This window comes from Sceloporus undulatus, chromosome 9 (assembly GCF_019175285.1).
Source record: "Sceloporus undulatus isolate JIND9_A2432 ecotype Alabama chromosome 9, SceUnd_v1.1, whole genome shotgun sequence".
Classification (NCBI taxonomy): domain Eukaryota; kingdom Metazoa; phylum Chordata; class Lepidosauria; order Squamata; family Phrynosomatidae; genus Sceloporus; species Sceloporus undulatus.
Window position 1 is genome coordinate 36,703,969 of NC_056530.1, and position 11,212 is coordinate 36,715,180.

Genomic DNA, 11,212 nt, shown 5'->3' on the forward strand with positions numbered 1-11,212 from the left:
CTGCTCCGATTGCCTTTTGGCTGAAGAGCAGGGCATAAATTATTATTATTATTATTATTATTATTTTTATCAAACCCTGGTCTCCAGTCATAATCCAACCAATTACAAATCCCCTAATTACGTAACATTGAGCCATGGCGGTTAAAGCGGTGTCAAACTGCATTATTTCTGCAGTAGAGACTTAAAATCAAACTGGATTGACCCTCTTCTCCTCAGGATACGTTGGTCCCTTCCCTTCTAAGCCAGGTTTATTTGTATTGATTTATATAACGATGCAAACAAAAACCCATCAGTGATACCTTTATCGACCAACCGAAATGCACAATATACGCATATATATTGTGCATTTTGATTGGTCAATAAAGGTATCACTGGTGGGTTTTTGTTTGTGTTTGTTAAATGGCCAACACAGCTACCCCTGAATATTATTCTATATATCTTTCTCTACAGTATTAGATATTATTGTTATGTTGCTTTTATATGTCTGGGAAAGTTTAAACAACATTAAAAAAGAGGGGGGATATTTAAAGTCTATGACTTCTTCCTTGGAAGGAATGAATGGGTTAAAAAAGGTGCCCACAAAAGGGCCAGCTTCAAAATTCGCAGAGCGCATGCGCGCCAGGCCTCCACGCGAGTCTCGCGGCCGTTCGATTGAAGTGGCCTTTCGCCCCGCCCCTTTCTGCCATAGAGCTACGAAAAAGTCAAGACGCCTCTCACCCAGCTCTACTTCCGGGTTCATTCCTTAGCCCTTCCCTCACTATTTTAGGCCCAGAACTTCTTTTTTTGTGGGCTGAGTTCAACTTGGGAGGGACGGAGGGAAAACTAGGGCTGCAACATTGCTGTACAACGAATACAATTTAACCCCGCTTTCCTTGTCATAGCATTCTGGGAATAGCAGGGAATTACATTCCCAGAATGCCACAGCGTGGAGCCATGACTGTGAAAGCGGAGTCAAAACTGGGATTCGTTTCACATTAAGCACAACGGGGCTCCGACGGCGAGAGGAAGAGGAGAAGGAAAAGGCCTCATTTCCAAACTCTATACTTTTCATACATCTATGGTCCACAGAAAGTCCCGCCTCCCCCCTGTCACTCATGGCCGTCCCTGGATTCTGATTGATGGAAATGGAAACGGGCTGGGAAAGGTGGGTTTTTCCGGTCGTGGCCGCTTCCGGTGCCCGTCCTGCCTCCTCCCTGGCACACTCGCTCATCCCCAAGCACCCACTTCCGGTGTTGTGCGGCTGGGCGGCGGGTGGGGGGCCAGGAGGCCAAGCAGGCGCCCCCTCGCTAGCCCCGCCGGCTTAGAGCCCCAGAGGCCCATCTGTCCACACACTGGGGCCCTCGAATGGTCCTTGGAGGGGCTCAGAGGCACGCCTCCGCCCTCAGGAGCCCAAGCCCCGCCCCCTGGGGACGAAGCCACGCCCCCAGGAGCCCCCCACGCCTCAGGCCCCGCCCCCAAGAGCCTCCCCAGTCAAGCACAGTCTGCCCCAGAATTGGACCCCTGGAATTGGGACCTCTGCCCCCCAAAACAGGGGCATCCTGACCCCTTAAATCCCTCTAGCCCCCCAAGATAGGGGGCTTCTCAACCCCTCAATCCATCCCTACCCCCAAAATAGGGATCTTCTGAACCACCAAAACCTTGAGCCCCCCAAAATAGAGACCTTCTGAAACCCCCCCATCCATCCCTACCCCAGAATAGGGATCTTCTTACCTCTCCCTCAAATCCTTCTCCCCCCCCAAAATAGGGATCTCAATCCCTAATCCATCTCCACCCAAAAATAAGACATCCTCACCTCCTAAATCTCTCTGCTCCCCAAAATAGGGAACTAAACCCCTCCCCCCCCCCAAAAAATAAGGGCCTCCTCACCCCTTAAATCCCCCTCCCCCAATAGAGATCTTTTCACCCCCAAATCCCTCTGCTCCCCCCCAAATAGGTCTCTTCTCATCCCCCAAATCCCTCTCCACCCCAAAATAGGGCCCTTCCCACCCCCTAAAACCCTATTCTCCCCACAATAGGGGTCTTCTTGCCTCCTAAATCCCCCTGCTCCCCGAAATAGGGACCTTCTCACTAATTTGGTGGGGACAAAATCCCCCTACCTTTATTTGAGGGAGGCCTCACTTTCCTCCTCCCCATAACTGGTCCCCATAAAGAGGGTGAGGTGTGGGGAACCATTTCAGGGAAGGTGAAGGGGGCTTAGGAGGTATTAAATATCCCCCTTCTCCCCCAAAACCTTCCCCCTTTGCCCCCCACAAACCCCCTCCTCATAGTCCCCTGAAGAGAGCTTAGGGGGGTGAGTGTGGGGCTTCCCCATAGATCTCACCCCCCACGACAACAACAAGGAGGCGTGTTGTCGCGGAAGAGGGAGCGAAGGGGTGCCCTGGCCCACCCGCCGGACCCCCAACTGCCCGCCATGGAGATGCAGAAGGGGAAAGGGGGTGCAGCAGCCGCAGCAAGTGGTGGAGGAGGAGGAGGAGGAGGCGGTGGAGGTGGAGGTGGAGGAGGAAGCGGCTCAGGAGGGAAGTTGTTCATCTACACCAGCTTGGATGCCAAGGATGAGTTAGAGGAGGTAGGTCCAGTGGTGGAGGCTCCAATGGATGGAAGGCGCTTTGACAAAAGTGGGCCTCCTTTGTCGCCGTCGTCGATGGCCCATCACCAGCCAAAGGCCTCCTGAAAGTCCGCATTTGGCCCCACAGGTCTTGGTGGTGCCCTTTGACCTCTGGTGGCTACGCAATGGCGACATTGCATAGCCAACGCATGGGTCAAGATCCCCTATGAGGAACATCTTAGGGAGCTGGGGATGTTTAGCCTGGAGAAGAGACGGTTAAGAAGTGATATGATAGCCCTGTTTAAATATTTAAAGGGATGTCATATTGAGGAAGGAGCAAGCTTGTTTTCTGCTGCTCCAGAGAATGGGACACAATGGAGCAATGGATGCAGCTCCAGGAATAGAGATTCCACCTCAACATTAGGAGGAACTCCATGTCCTATTCTCTGGAGCAGCAGAAAACAAGCTTGATCCATCCTCAGTGTCACCCCTCCATATATTTAAACAAGGCTAACATGCTGCCAACTTCTTTCGTTAGTTAATCTCAAAGGCTCTGCAAGATCCTTCTACATACTATTCTACAGAGTAACTCAGCTATATCTATGAATTCTATCATTACTCAGCTTGCTACCTAGTTTTGGGGAAAGAGAAGGTATAAGTCCTGGTGATGATGGTGGTGATGATGATACAGGTTGCAGGTTGCCCTTATCCAAAATTCCATAACATTGCAAAATACAAAATGGTCTGCATGGATAGCTGAGGTAGTGACACTTTTGCTTCCTGGTGGCTTTGTTTCATGCGGCTTGGAAAGTTTGCATTTGTTCCCCACAGGTTGTGGTGGTGCGTTGTGCATAACCTGAGTGGGAGCCCTGACATCTTGCGGCTATGCAAAGGCAACATTGCGTAGTTACCAACTGTGTAGCCACCGAGACACGATCGCATGAGACAAGTGTGGCACTTGTTGTATGGAGAATGGATGTTCTCAATGGGCTGCTCCTGAAGTGCTTTATGGTTTTGGTCATGGAGGCCTCCTTGAGTCCCAGTTTGTTGTTCTGGTTGTGTGCCTTCAAGTCGTTTCTGACTTATGGCCTCCATAAGGTGACCCAGACTGATGGTTCAGTGTACACAAACTTTGTTTTCACGCACAAAATACTTTATAAATTGTGTATTCAATTACCTTCAGGCTATGTATATATGAAACATAATTTAATAGTTAGACTTGGGGGGGTCCCATCTCCACGATATCTCATTACGTATATGCAAGTATTCCAACATCTGAAAAACATCCGAAATCCAAAACACTCCTGGTCCCAAACATTTCGGATAAGGAAGGCTCAGCTTGCAATATTAATTCATTCAGCGCTCACAATAATGGAAATGAGCAGACGGTTTTCAAATCTTTACTGCTCCTCGGCAAGAGAAGAGGGTATGGTTTTCATTTTACAACTTGGGTCAGGCAAATGCGCAGCATAGGACTGTCCTGAATGGGAACATCTTGGACTCCCGGTGCCTTAGTGCCCAGTGAAAATGCAGGAAGATGTGTTTCTCTCAGAAGTGAAAGAACGGCAGCCTTGAAGGTGGTCACTTATATTCTAGTGCTAAACATGAATTTTGCAAATGGGATTCTTTCTTTTGGAGATACACCTTCACGTTGTTGGTAACTGCCACTGAGTTGACCTCTGCTCATGGCGACCCTGTGGATGAGACATTTCCAAGTCTCCCTATCTTCAGCCACTCTTCTCAGATCCTACAGCTGTGATGGTGAACCTTTTAGAGGCCGAGTGCCCAAACTGCAACCCAAAACCCACTTATTTATTGCAAAGTGCCATGTCCCTCTGGCTTTCTAGTAACAAACTCTGTGCTGGGATTATGGCACATGTGCCCACAGAGAGGACTCTGAGTGCCATCACAGGGTCAAGCCCATGACCTCCCTGTTTGAGTCTAGCCATCTGGCATGTGGTCTTCCTCTCTTTCTTCTGTCTTCTACCTTTCCTAGCATTATTGTCTTTTGCAAGTATTCATGCCTTCTCATGATGTGCTCAAAGTATGGCAGCCTCAGTTTAGTCATCTTGGCGTATAATGAGAGTTCTAGCTTGATCCGTTCAAGGCCCCATTTGTTTGTCATTTTGGTTGTCCACGGTATCTTCAGCATTCTTCGCCAGCATGGCGTCTCCAATGAGTTGGTTTTCTTTCTGTCCGCTTTCTTAATGGTTCAGCTCTCGCATCTGTACATGGTGATTGGAAATAGCATGGTTTGGACAATCCTCGCTTTGTACCGTTGTGGAATTCAGCATTGCACATGTGGTAGCCTCTTTCTTGGTTGGCATGACAAGGAGATATTCATAGAGTCATAGCGTTGGAAGAGACCTCAAGTGGAGACTGACTGACTATCAGTAGCTAGCAACTAGTTATGATGGATGCACAGTGGGCCCTTGGTATCTGCTGGATTTTGGTTCCCAGACTCCCCATGGATAACAAAATCCATGGATGCTCAAGTCCCATTATATACAATAGAGTATATTATTGTATTATTATTATTGCTGGCCCTTAGTATCTGCTGGGTTTTGGTGGAACTGTGGAAGATCTCGGCTCATGGTGACATTGCCAAGACCCCCTGTCCTCAACCACTCCCCATAGTTCCTTCAGGCTCCTAGCCATAGCCTCCTTCATTCAGTCTAACCATCTGGCCAACTGTCTTCCTCTCTTTCTACACCCTTCTACCTTTCCTAGCATCACTGTCTTTTCTAATGATTTGTGCCTTCTCATGATGTGACCAAAATATGACCGCCTGAATTTAGTCCTTTTGGCTTCCAGGGAGAGTTCCGGCTTGATCTGTTCCTAGGATCCAGCTGTTTGTCTTCTTGTCCGTCCATGGTATCCTTGGCACCCTTCTCCAACACCACATCTCAAATGAGTTTAATTTCTTTCTACCGACTTTCTCCAGAGTAACATTAGTACAAAAAAAAAAAAACATTACCGAGGGTCCTGTATAATGTGGTATAGGAAGTGGTCAGTGGTGAGGGATGGGACACCATGAGCACTGGGCGAGACCTACTCTAGTGATGCCACTGCAGGAAGCAAAATTGTGCCACTTCTTCTTTTCATTCTGAAAAGGACAACAAAGGAAAATGAAGATCCTGGGCAAGGTAATATGGGGTTCTGGAGAACTTGTGGGGTTGAGTGGGGATATCTTTGCAGGGGTTGCCTACATGATTCAGGAGCACAAAGTGTGCCCCCTTTTTAAGGGGCTGAAATGCTTTCTAAAAATGTAGGCTTGTGGGACTTTGAGGGACTGATGTAGGCCTTTTTGTTGTTCTTGTTATCCTGCCTTGAGTCAATCTTGACCCATGGCGACCCTGTAGATGAGATATCTCCAAGACTCCCTGTCCTCCACTGCTCCTGCAAATTCATACCCATGACCTCCTTAATAGAGTCCATCCATCTTGCCTGTGGTCTTCCTCACTTCCTATGTCCTTCCATCTTTCCTAGCATTATTGTTTTCTCCAATGAGTCCTCCCTTCTCATAATATGTCCGAAGTACAACAGCCTCAGTTTGGTCATCTTGGCTCCCAGAGAAACTTCTGGCTTGATCTGCTCTAGGACCCCATTTATTTGACCTCTTGGCTGTCCATGGTAACCTCAGCACTCTTCTCCAGCACCACATCTCAAATGAATTTATTCCCTTCCTATCCGCTTTCTTAACTGTCCAGATCTTGCATCCATACATAGTAATAGGGAATACAATGGCTTGCATGGCCTTGTGGACTCTTCTAATGCTATGATTCTATGATTCTAACTTTTGTGCTCAGTTGCATGTCTTTACATTTTAGGATATTTTCTAGTTCTCTCATAGCTCTCATTCTTAGCCTTCTTATGATTTCTTGACTGCAGTCCCCACTCTGATCAATATTTGATCCCAGGTATGAAAGATCTTTTACTATTTCCTCATTATCTAGGTGGAATCTGTGTAAATTCTCCATGGTCATTAGTTCTGTTTTCTTTATGTTCAACAGTAAGCCTGCCTTTGCACTTTCCTTCTTGATCTTCCTTAGTAGTTGTTGCAAGTCTGTGATGTTCTCAGCTTTGCGGGGGCACAAAACTGGGCTCCAGGGCCACATGCAGCCCATGAGTCACCATTTGCCTACCTCTGAAATAGAAGATATCATTTCCCAGCTCTACATCAACTTCTGTTATCTCTAAGTTCAAACACAATCGCAATTGGTAAAGAGTCTTGCCTGTCTCCCTTTAACCCTGGAGTATGAATTCTGTCTATTCATAATGCTGGACCGGTCTGTCCCAGAACTTTCTGGAGGCAGTATATCTGTCAGAGGTGGGAATCATGGCTTAGTGCAGTGATGGTGAACCTTTTAGAGGCCGAGTGCCCAACCTGCAACTCAAAATCCACTTATTTATTGCAAAGTGCCATGTCCCTCTGGCTTTCTAGTAATCTGGCAAATTCTGTGCCGGAGCAACGGCACATGTGCCGACAGAGAGGGCTCTGAGTGTGCCACCTCTGGCACAGGTGCCATAGGTTCGCCATCACTGGCTTAGTGGTTCTCAACCTTCCTAATGCCGCAACCCTTTAATACAGTTCCTCATGTTGTGGTGACCCCCAACTATAAAACCGAGTGGTGTCTCGGTTCCTAAAACCATCGGAAATATGTGTTTTCCGATGGTCTTAGGCGACCTCTGTGAAAGGATCGTTCAACCTCCAAAGGGGTTGTGACTCACAGGTTGAGAACTGCTGGCTTAGATAGTGTTTGACAGTGTTTTCCAGTATTTCTCAGCATGTACCATACTGGTTAGGAAGCTGGGCCTTGCAGTCCAACAACATCTGGAGGGCCACTGGATTCCCACTCTTGCTCTTGGTATTGCTATGCATTGATTTTCTTTCTATCACGTTTCTTCACAGAAATACATCTTCCTAGCCACCATTTTTCCTTTGTCAATTTCCTATTGAATTTCCTAACCTAATATTTATCTTCTTAGATCTTGTATCTCTGGATCAAATAGCTCCCCATTGCAGAGAGACCCTTCTCTGTGGAAAGGGAAGATTAGAGACCTGAAGCATGTCAGAATACTGGGCATTTCAACCGTCAATGTTGGTAATTTGCAGGAGACAGGGCCAGCTTCATGTTTGTTGTTGTGTGCCTTCAAGTTGTTTCCAAGCTATGGAGAGCCTTTCATGGAGTTTTCTTGGCAAGGTTTGTTCAGAGGAGATCCCCTGAAGCTGAGAATCTGTGACTTGTCGAAGGTCACCCAACAGGTTTCATGGCTGAGCAGGGGATTGAACCCTGGTCTCCAGAGTCGTAGTCCAACACTCAAACCTCTAGTCATACTGGCTCTGACAAATGTTTTAGCATGGTATCTTATATAGGTTGGCCTGAGAATAATTCTCATTGGGATTTAATTTTTAAATGACTGTGTTGTTAAGTATAAGCATTGTTGTCTAAGGATTTCCCCCTTCCCACAAAAGTATTTTGAGAATATTTGTAGTGGGAAGATTGTTTGTCATACATTACGAAAGCAAAACCAGTCCAGAGTACAGCACATTTTGTTCCTGAAATAGAAACAAGAACCGTAAAAATGGAAATTGATGTAATTTGAACCATTTCAGTTGCCAGGGCCTCTGTTGTCGCTGTCTTGTAACGGATGGGCTTTGTGTGCCAGTAAGTGTTTTGAGATATACAGTAGCAGGAAGGTTGGTTTATATTCACAAGCAAGCTAGCTTGATAAGTGGGATGTGTTGAGATCTTGATGGGTTGTGTTGAGATCTTGGGTGTATCCGCACTGGGCCATCCAGTCCGAACCCATTTTGCCATGCAGGAACACAGAATCAAAGCACCCCCCCGACAGATGGCCATCCAGCCTTTCTTTAAAGACCTCCAAAGAAGGAGACTCTACCACTTTTCGAGGGAGTGTGTTCCACCGTTGAAAAGCTCTTACTGTCAGGAAGTTCCTCCTAATGTTTAGGTGAAATCTCTTTTCCGGTAGCTTCCACCCATTGCTCCAGGTCCTATTCTCTGGAGCTGCAGAAAACAAACTTGCTCCATGGGCTCAGTACCTCATACCAGGCCCAAGGATGACACGTGGCACCTCTTCAGATATCTAAGCAGGGCTATCATATCACCTCTTAACCTTCTCTTCTCCAGGCTAAACATCCCCAGCTCCCTAAGTCTCTCTTTGTAAGGCATGGTTTCCAGATCCTTCACCATTTTGGTCACACTCTGGACATGCTCCATGAGGAAGGAGGAAGAGAAAGGGAAGGGAAGAAGAAGATGATGGAAGAAGAGGAGGGAAAGGGTGAAAGGAAGGAGAAAGAGCTGAAAAGGAAGGAGAAGGAGGTAGTGGTGATGGTGGCATTGTCACCATGGGCTGCACCTTCCCCACTGCGACTGTATGCAAATGCTAAATCCCAATCGAACACCTTCAATTCAACATCCTCTTTATATCAGCCCAGCACTCAGCAGCTGAACTGGCTCAGGAGAGCTGGAGGCCGCAGCAGAGCCCATGGAGATCTTCCCACCACTGCAAGCTAGGAGTGCCTCCTTGGTGACATTTCAAGGCCCCCCATCCCTCTGAAGTTCTAAAAGCCTGGCTGGAAACGTGAGCCCAGGGCCAAGATAGCCAACCAGTGCCACTCCAGAGACAGTCCAAGGCCAGAACAACCTCCCTTCCACCAGGGTGGAAAGTTACCCAGATGTTTGGAGACAACTTGATAGATCTTGGGTCAGGGGCCAGGAGAATTTCAGGGGCAGAGAGATAAACTACTCCATGTTAGGGAGGGGGCTGATGTTATGTCTGTCTCTGTGGAATTTCCCCTTCCGCCAAACTCCCTGCGATCAAAGGAGACCTAAGCCATGGCTATTTCAGGGAGAACAGAAGCCTCTCTTTTTCATGCTGGGCCTTCCCTTTGGGCACCAGTTAAGTGCTAGGCTGCCCACAGAGGAATATTTGATACACCATATTATGGTAAATTCTGTGTGCATATTACCTTTGTTTGATCATATATGGAACAGAGGTAAAGTCTTATTTTGGCATTACAGTTGGCCCTCCACATTTACGACTTTGACTTTTACAGATTTGATTATTTGAGGTTTTCATTAGTATGTTCTCTCTAGGAATCTCTAGGTCCTCCGGTGCAACTCTGTCAGAAGTTGACCATAGAGTTGTGCTGGAGAATCTAGAACACTTCTCTAAGCATTGGTAGGTCCTCCAGCATGATTCTATGATCGGCGTCTGTCAGATGTTGGCCAGAGAGTTGCACCGGAGGACCTGGAAATTCCTAGAGCGGTGTTCTCTTAGGTAAAAAGAACAGTGGGTTTTTTTATTTGTGGGCTTTCCACATTTATGGGGTTCCTTCACCCCTAAATCCAGTGAATGTGGAGGCACCATTGTATTTATATCGGGGTGGCAAAAGTGTGGCCTCTGGCCCCTGTAAGGCCCCAAGCCTTAGTATCCCCTATGTCTATGTATACATTAATACAGTCAGCCCTCGGTATCGACGGATTTTAATCCATGGATTCGAACAGCCGCAGTTTGGAAATATTTTAAAAATGTATAAATTCCAAAAGGCAAGACTTCATTTTGACATTTTATATCAGGGACACCCTTTTCCTGTGCCATTGTAGTTAATGGGACTTGAGCATCCATTGATTTTGTTATCCACGGAGGTCTTGGAACTAAATCTCAGCAGATACCTAGGACCCACTGCATTGTCAGGTGTTCAAAATAGCAATATAGAATCATAGAATCATAGAGTTGGAAGAGACCCCAAGGGCCATCCAGCCCAATCCCCTTCTGCCATGCAGGAACTGTCAACCAAAGCATCCCCGACAGATGGCCATCTGACCTCTGTTTAAAGACCTCAGAGGAAGGAGACTCAAGTGTGTTCCATTGTCAAACAGCCCTTACTCTTAGGAAGTTCCTCCAAATGTTGAGCTGGAATCTCTTTTCCTGGAGCTTGCATCCATTGTTCCAGTTCTAGCCTCTGGAGCAGCAGAAAACAAGCTTGCTCCCTCTTCAGTATGACATCCCTTCAAATATTTAAACAGAGCTTTGTCCCAGCTTTCTAGTCTATTCAGGTCATCTTGAATTTTGATCCTTTCTCTGGAGTATTAGCTACTCCTCCTAATTTGGTGTCATCTGCAAATTTGATTAGTATGCTCCCAATTCTGTCCTCCAAGTCATTGATAAAGATGTTGAACAGTACTGGGCCCAAGACAGAGCCCTGTGGGACTCCACTGGTCACTTCTTTCCAGGATGAAAAGGAGCCATCGTTGAGCACCCTTTGGGTTCAGCTGGTCAACCAATTACAAATATATGTAACAGTTACTTTATCTAGCCCACATTTTCCAAGCTTGTTTGCAACAATGTCATGGGGAACATTGTCATATGGGACATATTGCAAAATAGCAGTATGACATGTGCAATTGACAGTCAGGAAATAGCTATTAATATGTTCACATTCTGCTAAAATACCAAATGAAATTGTTGATTTCAGTTAACTTAAGTCATGTGTTTCTCTGCAAAATTAACATAATGTTCATATTAATTATATAAACTACATATATGTCATATGTAAATTCTGAACATTGCCACCATTGAAACACATGATATTTTGGAAGCAACCATGGTGAGCATCTTTGGTTCAGGGACGGTAGGGAG

General features: G+C 46.6%; 1 protein-coding gene across 1 annotated transcript in view; it reads left to right on the forward strand.

Moving 5' to 3' along the window:
* The first annotated feature begins 1,181 nt into the window (after positions 1-1,181).
* Positions 1,182-11,212, forward strand: part of INTS3 (integrator complex subunit 3) — an 81,213-nt gene continuing 71,182 nt past the window's right edge. The window contains exon 1 of the mRNA XM_042439271.1: positions 1,182-2,566. Within this exon, the coding sequence (XP_042295205.1) occupies positions 2,411-2,566 (156 nt within the window). The 5' untranslated portion in view covers positions 1,182-2,410. The remainder of the gene's footprint in view (positions 2,567-11,212) is intronic.